Source organism: Equus przewalskii, chromosome 9 (assembly GCF_037783145.1).
Source record: "Equus przewalskii isolate Varuska chromosome 9, EquPr2, whole genome shotgun sequence".
Lineage (NCBI taxonomy): Eukaryota > Metazoa > Chordata > Mammalia > Perissodactyla > Equidae > Equus > Equus przewalskii.
In genome coordinates, this window is record NC_091839.1 from 22,439,937 (window position 1) to 22,460,204 (window position 20,268).

Consider the following 20,268-nt stretch of genomic DNA (forward strand, 5'->3'; position numbering starts at 1 on the left):
GCGAAAACAGGCGGCCCGCGGGCTCAGACTACAACTCCCAGGATGCGTTGCACCTCACAGCCCCGGGCGGGCCGTGGTTGCCCTAGGCAACAGAGTGGGTCTCCCCAGGGCGGGACTGGGAAGCGCTCGCCAGCTCAGGGAGGGACAGAGTGCGGCCAGAGAGGCGGAGACGCTGCTGGAGCGACGCAGGGGGGAAAGCGAGGGAGAAGGACAGGCCGGCGTTCCGAGAGACCCTCGCAAACCCGGAGAGATGCGCAGAGATTTCCAGAGCCAGAGAGACACGTGGGGAGAAGGACAGAGACTGAGTCGCAGAGAGACGTGGAGGGAGGGAGAGACCCCCAGATATAGAGAGAGATTCATAGAGCCAGAGAGAGTGGGAGAGAAGGGGACAAAGATGGGGGTGGGGGAGACGGAGCAACTCGAACATTGAGAGAAACCCCCGCGACGGAGGGAGAGATTGACAGAGCCAGAGAGCGGATCAGAGACAGGGACACAGGGAGAGAGAGAGGGAGAGACAGGAAGGATTTAGAGAGACCCGCAGAGAGAGAGACATAGAAGAGGAGAGACGGGGAGAGAGACAAACAGAGACTGAGTTTCAAAGAGAAAGACACAGAGAGAGGGACAGATAGAGACCCACAGAGTCACAGCCTGATTGAGCGAGAGAAATAGAGAGAGTCACAGAGCCAGAGAGACAAATAGAGAGGGAGAGATTTAGGGGGGCGGAAGCACAAGAATTTATAAGACATACAGGGAGAAACAGGGAGACTGATTCACGGTGAGACAGATATCCAATGAGAAAGAGAGACACCAAGACCCCAGAGGGTCGCCGGATGAGTGACAGATGGAGACACACAGCGAAGAAAACAGAGAAATAGAAACAGAAATTTCCAGAGACAAGGAAAGGAATGCAGATCTACCCAGAGACAGAAACAGAGACACAGAGAGCAAGCCAGGAACACAGGGAATGAAACAGAGACCGGGACAAAGAGATGCTCCCAGAGGGAGACAGAGACATACACTTTCACAGAGGTCCAGAGAGAGAAGTCAAGACTCGGAGGGCATCAGAGAAAGGGAGACACCAAGCCCCCCTGGGGGTCGCCACTGGATCCCCAGCAGTGAATACAAAGTTTGTGGAATGAAACAGAGTGACACAGTCAGAGACACAGACATCCGAGAGGGGTCGCAATGGGCTAACAGGACCCACTGGGGCACCCTAGTGGGGAAGGAAGACGGGCCCGGGCGACAGATTGCGGTGGGGGGAGGGCACGGCTCAGAGGATGCCCCCTCCCTCCAGCCAGCCCCCGGAGTGGGTGTGCGCACGTGTGCTGGGGGGGAGGGCATTTGTCCCGTGTTCAGGGAGGGGGACGCCTTTAAGCCGAAACCCCGCCCTTCGGTCGTCATGGCAACGCCTCCCCCCAGCCGGGGCTCCCACATTTCAGCAGGTGCCGGAGCTGGAGCTCCCAACGCCACCGCCCGTGCCTCCGGCTCTCCGCCCCACTTGCCCGCTCCCCCTGGCGGAGCGGGCGCGCCCCGGGCTGCCGCTCCCTGGCCCGCGCGCTCCGCTCCTGGAGGTGCCTCGCCCCTCTCCTTCCCACCCCGGAATCTCCCGGGGGCTCATTCGCTCTCCCGAGTCTCCGGCTCCTTCGTCCTTCCACCTGTTCCCTGAGAAAGGCAGGATCCTGGTCCCTGCGACGTTCCTGGGGCCATGTCAGGCCTCGGCCCTGGCGGAGGCGATTCGGAGGGGGGACCCCGACCCCTGTTTTGCAGAAAGGGGGCTCTGAGGCAGAAGGTGGTCCACGAAGTCAAGAGCCACAAGTTCACCGCTCGCTTCTTCAAGCAGCCAACCTTCTGCAGCCACTGCACCGACTTCATCTGGTGAGGGAACGGGGCTGGGGGCCTGAGGGACGACGGGACGATGGGTAGAGACCCCTGTCATGCCAGACCCCTGAGTGATGAGGGAAGAGGGGGCTGCAGCCCTGGCTCCTGGTTCTAGGGTAGGAGGGGGCTGGGGACCTGGACTCCTGAGTCAGAGGGAGGAGGGGCTGGGGTCCAGGGCTCCTGGGTCTGAGGGAGGAGGGGCTGGGGGGCCCCTTTCTGGGTTCTAGAAGGAAGAGGCAGCTGGGTCTCAGACTGCCAGGTCCTGTGGGACGAGTGTTGAAGGACACTTGCCTCCTACGGCTGGCAGAGGTGAGGGGTCCAGGTACCCTTTTTCCCACTGACCTCAGATCCTTGACTCTTGCAGGGGCATTGGAAAACAGGGCCTGCAATGTCAAGGTAAGAGCTGAGGACCTGGACTCCTGGGACCCTGAGGAGGGGGGAGGCTGGGGCCCCACAGCTGGGGAGGCTTGACACACGTGTTCTCTGGTCCCCAGAGAGGCGCGGGGGAGCCCTGGGCGGGGGGTGTGGCAGAGACACAGCCTGTGGTGGGGAGGGAGCTCTGACGGCGGGGCCACCGCGGAGGTGGTGCTGGGGGCCCCTCCCTCGGCCGGCTCCAGGTGGGGACAGATATTTGGAGAATCTGTTGCCATGGGAACAGGGAGATTTGGAAAAGGGGAGCTGAAGGGGGGGGCTGGAGATGCAAAGTCAGAGCCCCCCCCCACCCCAGGCTCCTGTCGCCATGACAACACCGACTGTCCTAGGCAGGGGCAGGCCAGGGCGGGGTCACCAATGGGCAGGTGGGGGCCAGGCAGGGTGGCAGTTATGGGGGGCGGGAGAGGGGGGCGACTCCTAAAGCAACAGCTGCTACTGCTGAGAACAGAGTGAGTCAGGGAGGAAGGCGGGCCGGCAGGGCGCCCCCAGGCTCACTTCTGCCCAAGTTGCTGCTCTCTCTCGCTTCTGTCAGAGGACATCTCTCTGTGTTTTGTCTCTGCAAGTCTGCCTGCCTCTCTCCTTCTCGCTTTCTTATCTCTGTCTGTGGATCTGCATTTGTCAATGGGATCCTGTTTTCTCTCTGTCTCTCTGTCTCTGTCTCTCTCTGTCTCTCTCTTTCTCTGTCTCGCTCTCTCTGTCTCTCTGTCTCTTTGTCTTTCTCTGTCTCTGCTTCTTTCTCTCTGTCTCCCTTTGGCTGTGTGTATGCATTGAGCTCTCTGTGCTCTGTGTTTCTCTCTGTTTCTCTGCGTCTCTGTTTCTGTCTTTCTTTGGGTCTGTCTCTTGAATTCCTGTCCCCTGGTCTCTCTCTCTCTCTCTCTGTGTTGAGGTCTCTCCTTTGATTTTCTGTCTATTGAACTCTGTCTGTGTCAGGGTCCCTCTATTTCTGCTTTTCTGTCTGTTGGGGTTTCTCTCTTTCTTTCTGATTTTCTGTCTGTTGGGGTCTCTCTCTGTCTCTGCTTCTCTATGATTCTCACCTTCAGTCTGCAGCTTTGTGGTTCATCGACGATGCCACGAATTTGTGACCTTCGAGTGTCCAGGCGCTGGGAAGGGCCCCCAGACGGACGTGAGTGCTCGGACACCTGGTTCTTCCTCCTCGGGCCGCGCCCCCGCCCTCACCCCCTCGGCGTCCGTCCCAATTTCTCCTGCTATTTTTAAGGCTGGGAGGGGAGGGGGGCTGGAGAGATAGGGGGAGCTAGGCTGGCCCAGATTCCCTGCCCTTGGCCTGGAAAGGGGGAGTGAGAGGGGACTGAGGCAGGCTGGGGCCGCAGGTGGGGGACAGAGAGGAAGCAGGGATGAGGGGACCAAAGACCGGCACTGGAGGGGGTGCTCTGTGATCCAGAAGTCAAGAGATTTAAAAAACAGAGAGCTGAGGGACAGAGTGAGAGAGAGAGAAATATTGATGTAGGCAATGAGATCTCGAGATAAGATGGGAAAAAAATCTCAGAGATGCAAAGAAAGATAGAGACACAGGCAGAGAGATCAAAGCAGAGAGAGAGGAATGGAACAGAGACAGTGACACAAGAGGAAGGAAAAAGGGACCCAGAGACACTGAGAGAGTGATAGAGAAACTCAGAGAGACAGAGGTGCAGATTCCCGGAGAGAGAGACTAGAATAGAAAATGGTGGATCTGGAAAAAGGCTTAGGAGGTGCTGAGAAGGGGGGGCCCAGAGAGATCCTGCAATGCACATGCACACACACATGTGCATATAGAGATCTCCGTTCACACACACACCCATGTGCATATACAGACCCCATTCATGCACACACATGTGCATATACAGACCCCCATGCATGCACACGTGTGTATATATACAGGTCCCCATGCACACACGCGGGCACATACAGATTCCATGTGCACACACACACCCATGTGCATATACAGATCCCCCATGCATGCACACACATGCATATATATAGACCCCCGTGTACACACATGTGCATACACAGACCCCCATGCCCACACATGTGCACACACAGATTCCATGTGCACACACACACCCATGTGCATATACAGACCCCCATGCATGCACACACATGCATATATACAGACCCATGTGCACACACGTGTGCACATAGATTCCATGTGCACACACACATGCATATACAGATTCCCCCATGTGCACACATACAGATACACTCAATCCCCCCCACATCAGGGGATTATAAGAACAGTCAACCCTGGGTGTGCAGCCCTGATCCCTCCTTCACTTTCTCTCTGGCCCTAGGACTCTTCTCTCTGAGCCTCAGTTTCCCCCTCTGTAAAATGGGGCTGACCGTCTAGCATTGACCAATAGAACTTTCTGCAATGATGGAACATAGTCTCTGAGAGAGGGCTCCTGTGACTGAGGATGAAAATCTAAATTCCATTTAATTTGAACTGATTTCAATGTCAATAGCACATGTGGTGAGTGGCTACTGTATGGGCCGGAGCAGCATCTATCTAGACATCCCCAGGCTTGTTTTGACAGTTCAGTGAAGTCAGGCAGGCTAAGCGGCTTTGAGTCAGGGGTTGCGCACAGGGTTGGAGATGGCTTGATTAGAAGCAGATGGAGAAAGAGGCAGAGAGAGAAATCGCGTCAGAGAGACAGAGAGAGGAGAGAGAGATCCACAGAGTCCTTGAGGCATTTTGACAGCTTGACAGGTGAAGAAAATTGAAGTTTACATAGAGGAGGTGTCTTCATAGAACATATATTGAGCACCACTGTCTACCAGTGCCTATATATGTTACCGATTGGCCGTCTCAGCTGCCCGCCTCCACCACCAACTCTCCTTCCCACTTAGCCAGCGCGCATTGCGCACAGTCGTCAGATATCTTGTATCCAGTACAAGATTGAATCGCACAACAGTGTATAAGGTTGGGTATCGTTCCTGTCCCCATCTGAGCCGAGGCTCCCGACCCAGGACACTTGTGCTTGAACCCCAGCTGCACCACGCCTGGGTTCTCTGACCTTCAGGAGGTTAACTTACCTCTCTGTGCTTCTTGAGCTCCTCATCTGCAAAATGGGGTTGATAACCATGCCCATCTTATAGGACTGACTTCAGGACTAAATGAGTCAAATACTTGGGACGGTACCTGGTACATAGCAAGAGACAAAATATTAATGATTATCATTGTAAAAGTATTCATATTCTGATGAGGAGACAGAGGTGAATGATGCGGAGGGGGGCTTTCCTCCCCATCACTCTGGCTCTTTTTTTTCTTCCTAATGCTTTTTTTTTTTTTGAGGAAGATTAGCCCTGAGCTAACATCTGCCGCCAATCCTCCTCTTTTTGCTGAGGAAGATTGGCCCTGAGCTAACATCTGTGCCCATCTTCCTCTATTTTATATGTGGGACTCCTGCCACAGCATGGCTTGCCAAGCGGTGCCATGTCCACATCTGGGATCTGAACCAGCAAACCCCAGGCCACCAAAGCGGAACATGCGAACTTAACTGCTGCGCCACTGGGCCGTCCCTTTTCCTAATGCTTTTGATCTTGTTGTAAGGAACACGGATCAAGAGCTTAAGAAGGGTAAGGGCTTGGGGACTGCCCCGTGGTGTAGCAGTTAAGTTCGCACCTTCTGCTTTGGTGGCCTGGGGTTTGCCAGTTCAGATCCCAGGTGTGGACCTACACACCGCTTGGTAAGCCATGCTGTGGCAGGAGTCCCACATATAAAGTAGAGGAAGGTGGGCACAAATGTTAGCTCAGGGCCAATCTTCCTCAGCAAAAAGAGGAGGATTGCTGGCGGATGTTAGCTCAGGGCTAATCTTCCTCAAAAAAAAAAGAAGAAGAAGAAGGGTAAGGGTTCGACAAGCCTGATTTCATTTCGTCTTTGCAAGATACTTTCAGGGAGGGCTCATGGCCCCATTTGATAGGGAGGAAGCTGGAGTCTCTGAAAGGGATGGTGTCTGGGAGGCCACACAGCTTGGTAGTGGGCAGAGTCAAAACGTGGACCCTGGTCTATCTAATGGGAGCCCCAGTACTGTCTCCTTTTTGATAGTGACTTTCACCTTGAGAATAATAATGTCAGCCTCTCATCGTGGAGCGCTTGTGTGTCAGGCCCCCCGCTGCCGGCCTTCACACACAGTATCTCATTTAGACGGCAGGCACCCTGTGCGTTAGGGTCAGCTGACGATATTTAGGGGCCCAGAGCACTGAAAGAGATCATGGCAATGGCCACACCTGCCCCCACCCAAGTATAACTCGAAACGGAATCCCCACTAAACTGCAAAATAAGCAAAAGTCCAAGGATGTCCTGAATGTTCACCCCAGCATGACTCTTGCAAGGCATTCTTCGAAAAAGGCAAATGTCAAATTATTTGACAATCAGACATTGCAGGAGGCGGGGGTGTGGAGAGAGGAATGCTTTGCTGGTGTCCTAAATTCATGCTTAGTTGCACTCTGGACATTTCACATTGCTTCAAGATATAGATTGTTTATTTCCACTGGGCAGAGGAGGATGCCGAGGCTCAAAACTAGGCGCTAACTTGCCCCAAGTCACACAGCTGGGAAATGGCCTAACTCTTATTTAAACCCGGGGCTATGTGGGGACTGCAATAAAATCACTAATAGTAACCACAGCAGTAGGAGTAACAGCACCAAGCACATTTAACATGCCAGGCCCTGCTATTCGGTTTACACTTAAAACTTTCCTTTAGGACTCCTCGGGCCCTCTAACTGAGACATTAGATTCTCCATCCTACAAGGGGCTCAGAGAAGGCAGATCATCAAGAGGCAGATATGGACCGAGGCTGACAGTAAACGATCTGGGGTTCATAGTGGCCCACAACAAGTTCTGGGAGAACAGCTTATGGGAAGTGGGTAGGAGTAGGGACTATGGGACCTTAGAAGCCCCCACCTCCTTCAGGTTCTTCCCAAATGCCACCTTGTTAGTGATGCCTCCCTGATCACTCTATTTCAAACTAGAAACTAAAATTCATGTGGATGGGAGTTTTTATTTGTTCTGTTCACGGCTGGTCCCAGCACCAAGCACAGTGCCTGGCACGCAGCAGGTGCTCAATCAATACTGTAGCGTGAGTGAGGTGGAACAGCAGGAAGACTGGGAGAGCAAGGTGGAAGGAGGAAGAGTTCAAGGGTTGCTCTCCCAGGGTTCTAGGACTTCCCTCCCGACTCCCTCTGACCCACGCTTCTCTGCCCCCAGGATCCCCGGAACAAGCACAAGTTCCGTCTGCACAGCTACAGCAGCCCCACCTTCTGCGACCACTGTGGCTCCCTGCTTTACGGGCTGGTGCACCAGGGCATGAAATGCTCCTGTGAGTCTGCGGGTCCCTTCAAAAGCGCAGTGTCTGGGTTTCGGGCAATGCTGGGAGATGGAATCTGGGGTCGGGGCCGGGGCCTGAAGCACTACCCTCAGTTTTATCCGCCCAGGCTGCGAGATGAACGTGCACCGGCGCTGTGTGCGCAGCGTGCCCTCTCTGTGCGGCGTGGACCACACGGAGCGCCGCGGGCGCCTGCAGCTGGAAATCCGGGCTCCGACTGCCGATGAGATTCACGTCACGGGTGAGGCCCCGCCCTTTCACCCCAGAGCGCTGGGCTGATTGAATTCCCCAGCGCGACCCTGCCCCGCCCCTCAAGACGGGAAGGCCACGCCCCTCTTGGAGGTCACGCCCACATCCCTGACCCCACCTGCAAAGACTGAGCACCACCTGGCCACGCCCCTTCTATCTGGAAGCCCCAGCGTGGCCCCCTTGCCACTAGCAGCGCCTCTTAATGGCCATTCTAGGCACCTAGGTCCTTGAGAGGGAGGGACGAGGGAAGACCTGCTTCGGGGTAACTACGGGTGATATGGCCAGGATCCTGACTCCTGGGTCCTAACGGAGGAAGGGGCTGTGGGTCTGGGTCGCTGAGGAAAGGGCTGTATGCCCTGTCTTCCGGGTCCTGGAGAGGGTCTCATGACCTGGCTCGTAAGAAAGGAGGCTGAGAGCTTGGAATTCTTGATTGCTGCCTGGGGAAGGATGGGGGGCGTCTTCCTGGGTCTCTAACCCCATCCGCCCTCCTTCGCCTCCCTCCCTTCAGTTGGTGAGGCCCGTAACCTCATCCCCATGGACCCCAATGGTCTGTCTGATCCCTATGTGAAACTGAAGCTCATCCCAGACCCTCGGAACTTGACAAAACAGAAGACCCGGACGGTGAAAGCCACGCTAAACCCCGTGTGGAACGAGACCTTTGTGTTGTGAGCCTCGGGTGCAGGGGAGGCTGTGATGGCTGACAGAGAATGATCTGAGGGTCCTGGCGGCCCACAAGACCTCAGAGAGCAGCTGGTGGGAGGGGTTAGGATAGAGAGAACTCAAAAAAGGGCAGAAAAGGGTAGTGGGAGAAGGGAATGGAGTGACTGAGGGAGAGGAACAGAGATACAGAAGCTGAGAGACAGACAGACTGGTCTGTATTTAATCTCCATCAAAGCCCACCACTTCAGAGTAAGAGAGATGGAAGAGAGAGTCTCAGAAGAAGAGACACAAAGGAAATGGGGGTGGGGGGAGGCGGTTGCGAGCAGAAGGGTGGTGGTGTGGCGGATGGGTGGCAGTGAGAGAAAGAGAAGCCAACTGACAGGAAGACAGAAGGACAGAGACCCGGAGGAAGGAGAGGGACATAGTTTCAGAGTGGGAGAGAGATCTGGAGAGAAGACAGGGATGGGAAGGGGCCAAGAAAGTGGGAGGAAGAGAGAGAGACAGAGAGCGAGCTGTCTCGGTTTCCTTAGGGCCGGATATCGGGGAGGCTCAGAGGTGGGAAGCCACCTTACAGAGCAGGAAGCAGACCCCAAGTCCCGGGGTTTGCCTCCTCCTCCAGCACCAAGGATGGGGAGGTGGGGGGAGCCAGGAGCCGAGCCCCTCACTGCGCCCCACCCTTCCCGCAGCAACCTGAAGCCGGGGGATGTGGAGCGCAGGCTCAGCGTCGAGGTGTGGGACTGGGACCGGACTTCCCGCAACGACTTCATGGGTGCCATGTCCTTCGGCGTCTCGGAGCTGCTCAAGGCGCCGGTGGACGGCTGGTGGGGGCGGGGACGGGGCGGGGCGGGGGCGGGGCCGGGCGTCTCCATCCCCGTCTGCGTGTGGTCTCTCTCCTCTAGGCCACTGTCATTCTCTCTGCCTCCCTGCGCTTCTTTCTCCCCGGACCCTCTGTCTCTCCTCCCCCTCCTCCCCCTCCTTATCTCACTTCTTCTCTCTCCGTCTCTGTGTCTGTCTCTCTGTGTCTCTTTCCCTGCTTCTGATGTCTTTGCTTGTCCGACGGGTACCCCCCCGCCCCACACATCTCCCCAACTCTTGCCCTGCTCTGGTCTCCGTCTGTATGTCAGGTACAAGTTACTGAACCAGGAGGAGGGCGAATATTACAATGTGCCGGTGGCTGATGCTGACAACTGCAGCCTCCTCCAGAAGTTTGAGGTACCCAGACCCCAGCTTCCCCAGGGGAGCCCAGCCCAGCCTCTTACAGTTCAGAGCTGGTCTTTCCCTACACTCTGGCTGCCCCCCTGGTCCTAGGACTACAATTCCCAGAAAACCCTGGGGCCCCTTCCTCTGCATTTCTAGGGGACTCCTGCCCCAAGGTCTGATGGGAATTAGAGTTCCTAACCATCCCCATGGCTTGGGGGGTATTGTGGGTGCCCACCCTGTGCTCCAGGGCAATCTCCTACCCCTCCAGGGGCTCTGACTCTGGCTTTCTTCTCTGCCAGGCCTGTAACTACCCCCTGGAACTGTATGAGGTGAGTAGCGATGAGGCCTGGAATGGAGACACATTCCTGTGATCTCTCTCTCTCCACATCTCCCTCCCCTGATGTTTGTCTTCATCCCCGCACACATGGGCTGAGTACACACTTGGCAGCCGGTCTTGTGAATCTGACCCTCAGGCAACTCCCCAAGGTAGGGACACAGTCACGGATACTTGAATTCCAGGATGATGTGCTGAATTAGAGGTAGCCCGGGACACTGAAGAAGCGTAGAGGAGGCACTAACCAGCCTGTGGGGGAGGTAGTCAGGGAGGACTTCCCTGAGGAGGTGGCACCTGAATTGCTCTCTGAGTTTTTCTGTCTACGTATCACTGTGGCCTTTCTCTCCTCCGTTCATTTTCTCACTTACGGAACACTTGTTTCCTGAGGTGTCACAGAAACCATGCCCTGTTCTGGGAGTGGAAACAGGCCATTCCCCAGGGAGCTTCTCTCTCACCGTAGGAGAGAGTTATAGATAAAGACTTTCACCTCCAGAAGGAATGTGTTTGATAATGGAGGTTGCCTCAGGCAGGAAGGAGTCCCGAAGCACCTGGCAGAGCCTGGGGGAGTCAGAGAAAGCTTCCCACAGATGGGAGCCATGGAGGAAGGCCAGGATTCCTCAGGCAGAGGAGACGGAGGCTGGATTTTCAGGCCAAAACACGGCATGCTCTCTCCCTCACTTATTCTTTCCAAAACTGTTCTGTGGAGCCCCTCTGTGTGCAAGGCGTGGTTCTAATTACTGGCGATGTTGCAGCGAACAAGACAGAAAAAAAAAATTCCCACCCTCATGGGGCTTACCTTCAGGGGGAAACGTTAAACAAAGTGAAGTCAATGATAATATGTTAGAGGGCGATGAGCGATATGGAGAAAAATAAATATTAAAGAGGACAGGGAGTGCTGTTGGGGAAGTGTTTGCTGTTTTAACTGCAGTAAGCAGGGAAGGCTTCACTGACAAAGCAACCACGGGGCAAAGACATAAAGGAGGTGAGAGAGTGAGCCATGAGGATAGTGGAGGAGAGACTTCCAGGCAGAGGGAAGAGCACGTGCAAAGGCCCTGAGGTGGGAGCAGGCTGGGAGTATCTGCGGCACAGCAGGAGGACAGTGAGGCTGGAACTGAGGGGCATGGTGTGGGGAGAAGTAGGAGATGAAGTCTGAGAGGGAAGAGGGTGCCTTGTCAGTTATTGGAAGGATTATGGCTTTTAAGGGTGTGAGGTGGGAGGGTGTCAGAGGTGGCCTGCGATGATTATATTTGAACAAGACGACTCCTCTGTAGAGAATAGATGGTAGACAGTGGAAAAGGAAGAAGGCCATTGTGAAGACTCAGGTGGGAGTAGCTTGTGGCTTGGCCCAGGAGGACAATGGTAGTAAAGGTGTTCATATTCTGGAATGCTCTGAAGGTTGAGCATTAGTAAGTGCATTCAGCACTTGAGACCTTCATGCATTAAACACCCTTTTGCTGAGATCTGTTGTGTTCCAAGTCATGTGCTGGGTGATGGTGGAGAAACAGAAAGGAGGGAGACACAGTCCCTGGCTTTAAACAATTTTTTATTTCTGGCTCTGCTTTTTACCTGCTGTGTGACTTTGGGCAAGTTACTTAATGTCTCTGTGCCAATTTCCTCTTCTCTAGCACAGGGGGTGATAACAGGGTTTTTCAGAAGATTAGTGGCATATAGTAAGCTATCTAAGTTATATAATAAATAAACCCTCCAAGCTTTGGGAAGTCACAGAAAGTTCTGGAGCCAAGGAGAGGGGCAGGGACAATATTTTTTTCCTCCCCATCTCCCCACCTCTCGTCTCGCCCCATCCCTTTGATTCTTGGACGCTGTTTCTCTGAGGGGCATCTCCTAACCCCCGGCTGGGGTCTGACTGTCTCGGATCTTTCCTCTTTCTCACAGCGGGTGCGGATGGGGCCGTCCTCCTCTCCCATCCCCTCCCCATCCCCTAGTCCCACGGACTCCAAGCGCTGTTTCTTCGGGGCAAGCCCTGGACGTCTGCACATCTCTGACTTCAGCTTCCTCATGGTTCTAGGAAAAGGCAGTTTTGGGAAGGTTGGATTGCGGGCCTCTGGGGGAAGGGGAGGATGTCTAGGGGGAGATCAGGTTTCTGGTCCTTAGGGAAGAGGTGCGGAGGGAGGGGCACAGGGCCACTGAGTCCCCAAAGAGGGTTTGATGGGGCCCCTGGGCTCCCAGGGGAGGAGAGGCATAAAGATGCGGATACTTTCCCCGAGGGGCTGGTTGGCAAAGTCAGGGCGTCTGGTCCCTTGAGAAAGAGAGGAAGGACCTGCGATTCTGTTTCTCTGTGTCCCCGAAAGGGAGGGGCAGGGACCTGCATCCTGGGTTCCCCAGACGGACCAGGCCTTTCGGGCCCCTGTCCTAGGTGATGCTGGCTGAGCGCAGGGGCTCTGATGAGCTCTACGCCATCAAGATCCTGAAGAAAGACGTGATCGTCCAGGATGACGACGTGGACTGCACCCTGGTGGAAAAACGCGTGCTGGCCCTCGGGGGCCGAGGCCCGGGAGGCCGGCCCCACTTTCTCACCCAGCTCCACTCCACCTTCCAGACCCCGGTAAGGCTCTGGAGCCCTGTCTCCACGCCCACGCCCCCCCCCCCCAACCTCCATCCCGACCCCCGCGATGGATGAGGCATCTGCTTCGAAATTCCGAGTTTATGGCAAAGCAAAAGAACCATATGCACTCTGATTGGGCGTGGCCAGAGGGACGGGCGCCTCAGTGGGCGTGGCCACAATGCAGGTGCTCTGGAGGGGCGTGGCCACAAGGCTGGGATCCTGAGTGGGCGTGGCTCGAAACAGCTTGGTCTTGAGTGGGTGTTTTTCGAGTAAAGGATTTTTGCGTAAAGGAGGGCGTGGAGGAGAATGTCTCCTGAGTGGGCGTGCCTACAATTGGGCTCCGAGTGACAAGGTCGTCACTCGGATTCTGAGTGAAGAACGGGGCGTTTCCCCAAGATTGTGGAACGCAACAAGGAGTCAGAAGCGTCAAGGGTTTGAGAGGGCGTGACGACTTCCAAGAGCTCTGAAAGGGCGTCACCAGCTTCCCGGATTTTAAAAAAATTACTGTTATCAATTGCACGTGAGGCCTGAACAGCTGTCTCTTTCCTAATAGGTGGCTAGGATAGCATATGTGTGAGCGAGTGTGGAAAGAGGTTTTGGTATTCCCGGGATTTCGAATGCATGGTGGGTGGGCCTCAGTGTTCAATTCAGAGAGGGGGGCACCAGAACGCTTGATAGTTTGTACTAACGGGGGATGGAGCCAGTCGAGATTCTGAGATGGCCAGGTGAGAATCTTTGGGTCTTCCAGGTGGGCATGGCCAGTTGCTCTGGGTTGGTGTTTGGGTCTATCTGGAGCCTTCCACGTTTGTCTGGAGTGGGTAGAAATGGATGGTTTCCACGCCCTGGTGGGCGTGTCCTCTCCTCTAAGCCCCGCCCACTCCTCCGCAGGATCGCCTGTATTTTGTGATGGAGTATGTCACCGGGGGCGACTTGATGTACCACATCCAGCAGTTGGGCAAGTTTAAGGAGCCCCACGCGGCGTGAGTCTCGGCCGAGAGTGGAGGCTGGAAGGTGGAAGGGGATGGGGTCCATCCTTGCACCTTCTGACTCGCCACGCCCTCTTCCAGGTTCTATGCAGCGGAAATTGCCATCGGCCTCTTCTTCCTTCACAATCAGGGCATCATTTACCGGTGAGCAGTCCCAGGCCTTTCAATTCAGAGAATCAGGTCCTTAGAGGGCAAGGGATTTGAACTGATGGCTCCAGCAGGCTGAACTCAACCCTTCCTGCAATTCCTACCCACCCGACCCCACTTCACCCCCAGGGACCTGAAACTGGACAACGTGATGCTGGATGCCGAAGGACATATCAAAATCACTGACTTTGGCATGTGTAAGGAGAATGTCTTCCCCGGGACCACCACCCGCACCTTCTGCGGGACCCCAGACTACATAGCCCCCGAGGTAACCCTAACTCCGCTGCTCTTGGCACGCTCCAAGTTCGCTGAGTGGGTATAGTTGGTTGTTTAGTATTCACAATGGGGGTGCGGGGCTGACCCTGGGGTCTTTACGTGAGTCGTGGGCGTTCTAAAGGCGAGCAGCGCAGAGAGGCCCCTGCGCAGAGCGTTGCAAGTGGGCGGAGCTGGGTCTCTAAATAGGCAAAGTGGGCGGGACTTGTGGGTGAACGTTCTAAAGAGACGGACCACATCGTAGGAATTCGAAGAGAACAGGGCCTGTTGTGGGACTATTCTAAGAAGATGGAGAACGATTTCCAGGGTACTCTGAGTGGGTGGGGCCCGTCCTTCGAGAACATTAAGCGTGTGGAGGCTGTCTCCTGAATTTTCCAAGTAGGCGGAGTATGCGCTTGACTTTAAGTAGATAGAGCTAATGATCTGACTGTATCTAAGTAGAGAGAGAATGTGTCCCGACTTGTCTCAGTTGAAGGAGGAGGTGGTGGTGGTGATGCCGTCCTGGATCTTTCCAGGTGGTACAATGGTAGTGCCCGAGTAATCAATGTCAATGGTTTCAAAACCTGGCTGGGACTCAGAATCACCTGGGGAGATTTTGAAAAATATACACATTTTCCTGACTCTGACTCTGGCCTATTGAGGCTGGAATTCTTCTGGGCTGGGAACATCTATTTTTAAACAGCACCCTAGCTGAATCTGAAATGCATCCAGATTCAAGAATCTCTGGTCTCTGAAATTTTGCCCTATGCACCCGATATTATTAGGAGAGGGTCCAGTTACCTAAATATTATAGATGGGTGGAACTTGTGACTTGGCCCTTAGATAGTCTTTATATTAGGGACCAAAAGAATGTTCTAAGCAGGTAAAAGTTTGTTTCCATAATTTTCTAAAGGATGGAGCTCTGACCAAAGTATTCTGAGTGGGAAGAGTTTGTGCTGAGAACACTTGAAATGGGTAGGGCTCCCAGTGGGTTAGGCCAGAGGGGCCTTAGGCTTCTTAAAGCACTAATCATGATTCCTTGCCTTCCATCCTCCCCGGCCAGATCATTGCCTACCAGCCCTATGGGAAGTCTGTGGATTGGTGGTCCTTTGGGGTTCTGTTGTATGAGATGTTGGCGGGACAGGTAAGGGAAGCTGAGAAGCTGTATTGGCTCAAGGCAATGCGGAGCGGGGCGCCACCTGTTAGGTGGCTTGCATATGGGGAGGAGCTGGCTAGGAAGGAAAGTCTATAGTCTATTGAGATGTGCTAAGCGGTGGGAGATCCCCCCCTGGGTGGCACTGTCCGTCGTCCTGAAGCATTATCTTCGCACGGGCCAGAAGTTCTTCATCTTTTTTTTTTTGCGCCACGGACCCCTTCTCAGAACAATATTTTCAAATGCACGAAATAAAATACTAAGATTACAAAAGAAATCAATCATATTGAAATATGGTTATCAAACCTTTAAAATTTTAATTGAATTAACTTAACCAACTAAAATTTAACTTCACTGTATACAGTTGTCTAAATATTAAACATTGGGATGTGGACATATATGTGACTTCCTATTAATAAATTAAATAGTAACACTTCACAGTATTAGGAAGTAAATAGGGAGGTCTGCCAGGAATTCTGAAGCAGAGATGACTGGTCTTTTGAGATATCTGCAACTCTAATGTGATAAGAAAATATCTGTGATTTCTATTGGTGTTGAAGCCACAAGTCCCGTTATTGTGGTTTGTTGCCTCCATTCATAACCGAAGAGAATGCTAAATTTAAGTTAGAGGTTTTTAAGAACAATCAGGTGCATTTTTTTCCCCATCCAAGTTCATGGACCCCCTCAGTTGTATGAACAGACTCCCTCTATAGACGCCACATTGAGAATCCTTGCCTTGGTATTGCTTTTCCTAATCCCAGAAGACTAGAGGCCACTCCTCTAACCAGAATGCTTTCACAGTTTTCCTGCAGTTTTTTTCTCTCTTCTATTTAAACGACATATTGCCTAATTAACACCCTACTGATTTACATAGCAGATAAAGAAAGACGGAATAGTAAAGAGGTACAGAGAGCTGAAGCATCTGAGATAGGAAACAAGAGAGTCTGAGAGGGAGGAAGATAAACCTTTAGTGGCTTGGCCAAATTTTTCCCTTGGAAGTTGCGGAGTTGGGAGGGGAGGGTGGGCGTTGTGTTTATGGTGGGAAGGTCAGGAGAGGCAGTTAGTCAAGTCTCTGACTCTTTATCCCTTCCACTTCCTTAGCCCCCCTTCGATGGGGAGGATGAGGAGGAGCTGTTTCAGGCCATCATGGAACAAACTGTCACCTACCCCAAGTCGCTTTCCCGGGAAGCCGTGGCCATCTGCAAGGGGGTAAGACCCCCGCTGACGCCCAGATTCTCCAGACTCCTAACTCATGCCCCCAGGCCTTCCCACACAGTGTCTCTGTGCACAGTAGAAAAAGGCTTCCACTCCTCAAGTCACCTTACTTCCATCTGCTGGAAAAATTTATATAATACAGAGATTTTGTTAGAACAATAATTTACTGCCCTGCTGCCACCTCCCGTCCAAGGGTGGCCTCTATCTCATCCTCCTCTGCTGGCCCCTCTCCCTGGCTCACTGCAGGAAGTGCTGGGAGGCCAGGGCCACCCCTCCCAAATGGGGCAGGTCCTGCGGAAGTCCTGGGGTTACGGAGTAAGTGCGGGAGAAAGAGCCTAGCCAACAGCAGCTTTTCAACAGATGTTAGCGCACTTCTGCTTCTAGCGCCTGTCTCCATGTCTCTCTGACTGTCTCTCTCTGGGTTTCTGTCTCATCTCTCTGCCTCCATCTACATATGATGGGGCTTTCTGTGTCTCGACCTTCTCTCTGTGTAATTCGGGGTCTCTGCCCACCTTTGGCATCTTTGTCCCTCTCTCTCTGGGTCTCTGTTACTTTCCCCCACCACTCCCATATACATGCTCTCTGGATCTGTCCTCCGCTCTGGGGATTTCTCTCCTCCTTTCTTTCTGGGTGTCTGTCTTCCCCTTTCTCTGAGTCTCTGTCTACACATTTGGTCTCTATCCTTTTCTCTGGGTGTTGGTCTCCTGGGTCTTCCTCCTCTTTCTGGGCTCTGTCTGTCCCTGACCGCCCAATCTCCTCCTCTCTCTGGATCTCTATTCCCCTTTTTCTCTGGGTCTCCAACCTCTCAATCTCTCTCTGTCTGTCTCTCTCTTTCAATTTCCCTCCCTCCCTCCATCCCACTCTGGGATTCTGCCCTTGTCCTCTTCCTCTCTTTCTGGGTTTCTTTGCCCCTCTTACCCTCTCACTCTGATTTTCTCTTTCTCGATCCGTCCCTGGGTCTCTGGGTTTGGATTTCATCCATCCCATCTCATTTATCTTCCCTATTCCTCTCTCCCTTCCTTCTTCCCCCTCCCTCCCCCTCGCTCTTCCCCCTGCCATTCTTCTCTCTGCATCTCTATGCTCGTGTCCCTCTGTTCTTGTCTTTCCCTCTCTTTCTCGTTCTCTGGGCCTCCCTGTCCGGGGCTCTGTCTGTCCGTCCGTCTCTCTCTGTGTTTCTCACAGTTCCTAACCAAGCACCCCGCCAAGCGCCTGGGCTCAGGCCCAGACGGGGAACCCACCATCCGTGCTCACGGCTTTTTCCGCTGGATCGACTGGGAGCGGCTGGAACGATTGGAGATCGCGCCTCCATTCAGACCCCGCCCGGTCAGTCACCTTTCGGAACAAAACCTGGGTCCCTACGGGGTGGGACTCAGAAGCTCCAATCCCTGTGTGTGGAGGTGGGAGGGGTCCCTCCCTCAGGGGAGGTGCCGAGGCCACGAAGGATGTGCAGAGGTTCTAAGGCAGACGGGAGATGGATACAGGCTAGGCGCACACCGAAGGAGCGGGCAGAATTTCATGTCTTCCTCCCGGCGTTTCCCACAGTGCGGCCGCAGCGGGGAGAACTTCGACAAGTTCTTCACACGGGCCGCGCCAGCGCTGACCCCTCCAGACCGCCTAGTTCTGGCCAGCATCGACCAGGCAGATTTCCAAGGCTTCACCTACGTTAACCCGGATTTTGTGCACCCGGATGCGCGCAGCCCCATCAGCCCGACGCCGGTGCCAGTCATGTAATCTCACCTGCCGCCACTAGGTGTCCCCATGGCTCCCTCCGCCGCGCCAGCCTCGGCTCCGACTCACTACCCCCTTCCCAGATCTTGCTCCCCAGCCTTCTGGCCTCTGCCCCGTGGGCGCTAGATGCCCCCCTCGCCCTCAAGCGTTCCTGGCAGTCTAACCTCCGTACAGTCTCTAGAGCCTTACCGTGTTCTAGATTCTGCTGCTCTGAGCCCTAGATTCTCACCCATCTCGGAGTTCTGGACTCCGCCTCCACCAGCTTCCAGAACCACCACCACCACCACCTCACCTCCATGGGGTTCTAGACACCATCTTGGTAGAATCTATACCTCTCCTTCTTTTTTCTTCCTGGGAAACAGTCTCCTGGGGTGGGCTTTTCCAGACTCGGATTCCAGAACAACCCCCCACCTTCGAGGGCCCGCCCATCCCCGAGGCCCCGCGCACCCCACTCCTTTCTGGAGTAAGTGGGAGGCTGTGCCCCCGTGCTCCAGTGCCCCTCTTCCACGCTCTGGGGATTCCTGGGATGTATGGAGGGTTCTTCCCCAATTGTTCTCGTCAGCTTTTGTCCTACACTCCATCCTGAACCCATCGCTGCTCGCCTGCCAGGTGCATGGCTCCAGTCCTGCTCCAACCCCACCCCCAACTGAACGCTGCCGCTCTCGGGACTCCCTCCCCCCGCCCCCCCCCCATCCTCTTCTCTTTGCCTCTCCCATCCGACCACAGCTGCTGGAGAATAAATTTGGGATGCTGATGCTGACGTGTTTGGATGTTTTCTTCTAAGCTTGGAGCATGAAGGGGGTGCGGAGGTGGGACAATGACCGTACATAGAAACAAACAGAGAAAGAGAGAGACAGGGGCTGGGAGGGGGCAGCAGAGAGAGAGGGAGAGCACAGAGGCTCCTAAAGGGAGAGAAGATACCCGCAGCATGAGAGCGAAAGAACAGAGACCCCAAGAGAGCAGATACCCCGAGAGGAAGACAGACAGACAGACCCACAGAGAGAGACAGGCAGAGAGCCACAAAGAGGACTGAAGTGACACGCGCTCAGAAGGTAGAGATGTACACAGAGACCACTGAGCGTGTCGGGTAGATACCCCGGGCAGAGAGACACAAGCACATACATATTCACCCAGAGCAACACACAAGCTCACAGACACATAAATAAATAGACACACTGAGACCCAGAGCCTGGGAAGTCCTGAGAGGCAAGATGAAAGGCAAGCCTCCTGTTGAGAGACGTGGAGACTTGATCAGAGGGAGACACCCCACGACAGAGAAGCCAAAACAACCAGAACCTGTGAGCTTAGGAATCAGCGATGGAGGCAAAAAGCAGGCCGACGCGCCCTGGGGCCTCTTTCCTTTGACCCACTTGTGAGTGGGGGGAGTGGGGAGGACAGCCCAAATAGACCACAATTCCCAGCTGACACAGCGACGGACCCTTCCCCCCAAGTGCAGCCCTCAGCCGCCAGGGCTGATGGGAAATGTAGTCCCTGGACATGGGCAGGCCAGTAGAATGGTGTGCCCATGTCTGTGTTTTTGGAGGGGACTGAGCCCCAGATCTTCGCAGGCTCCCTCCGGGGGGCCCGGCGTCTCTTCTTCCCTAGAGGCTGTTGGGTTTCCGGGACTGGGTCCAGTTGGATGCTGGAGCTTCCCCCATCTTCCCCAACAACGCCGCGATCCCCCCATCTGGTGCCTGCGGCCCCCAGCCCCCTCTCCGACCCTCGGCGGGCGGCCTGGCCCTTTAAGAGTGGCCCCGCTGACATCACGGCGGGGGGGGTGGGGGGGGGGCTGGCCCGGCTCCCGGCTCCGCGGCGGCTGCAGGACCCGGCTCCGCTCTGCGCCCGCCTGCTGCTCTAGGGACCCCGGCCCGGGACGCCCCCTCCCGCCTCCTCCAGCTGCCCAGACCCCAGGCTCTGCCCCAGGCCTGGCAAGAGCCCCAGTCCTCATCAGGGGACCCCCCCAGGATTGCCCCTGCTGTCTCTCCTCCTCAGGGTCTCTCCCTCTCTCATTCCCCCCTCTGTCTCTTTCGCCAGCTCAAGGTCTCTGGATCTCAGCATCTCTCAGCCCGAGGCCTCTGAGCGTCTCCCTGTCTCTTTCTGCCTCTGTCTCTCTGACCTCTCCACTTCCAGGGCCCCAGAATCTCTGAGCCTGG

At 54.8% G+C, this 20,268-nt stretch overlaps 1 protein-coding gene across 1 annotated transcript; it reads left to right on the top strand.

Moving 5' to 3' along the window:
* The first annotated feature begins 128 nt into the window (after positions 1-128).
* On the top strand, positions 129-18,875 carry PRKCG (protein kinase C gamma). The gene is made up of 18 exons (XM_070558450.1): positions 129-1,875; positions 2,243-2,274; positions 3,351-3,433; positions 7,511-7,622; positions 7,738-7,869; positions 8,386-8,542; positions 9,224-9,358; positions 9,662-9,749; positions 10,037-10,066; positions 11,965-12,117; positions 12,446-12,634; positions 13,523-13,614; positions 13,702-13,764; positions 13,897-14,035; positions 15,083-15,163; positions 16,274-16,381; positions 17,570-17,710; positions 17,930-18,875. Exons 1-18 carry the CDS (start codon positions 1,706-1,708, stop codon positions 18,116-18,118), a joined length of 2,094 nt encoding a protein of 697 aa, XP_070414551.1. The 5' UTR covers positions 129-1,705; the 3' UTR covers positions 18,119-18,875.
* Positions 18,876-20,268: the final 1,393 nt, after the last annotated feature.

Excerpts from the sequence above, each read along its gene's own strand:
- PRKCG (XM_070558450.1), top strand. The coding sequence starts at position 1,706 with ATGTCAGGCCTCGGCCCTGGCGGAGGCGATTCGGAGGGGGGACCCCGA. Across the intron at positions 9,750-10,036 it reads GCCTCCTCCAGAAGTTTGAG|GCCTGTAACTACCCCCTGGA; the intron begins GTACCCAGACCC and ends CTTCTCTGCCAG. Across the intron at positions 16,382-17,569 it reads CCGTGGCCATCTGCAAGGGG|TTCCTAACCAAGCACCCCGC; the intron begins GTAAGACCCCCG and ends TGTTTCTCACAG.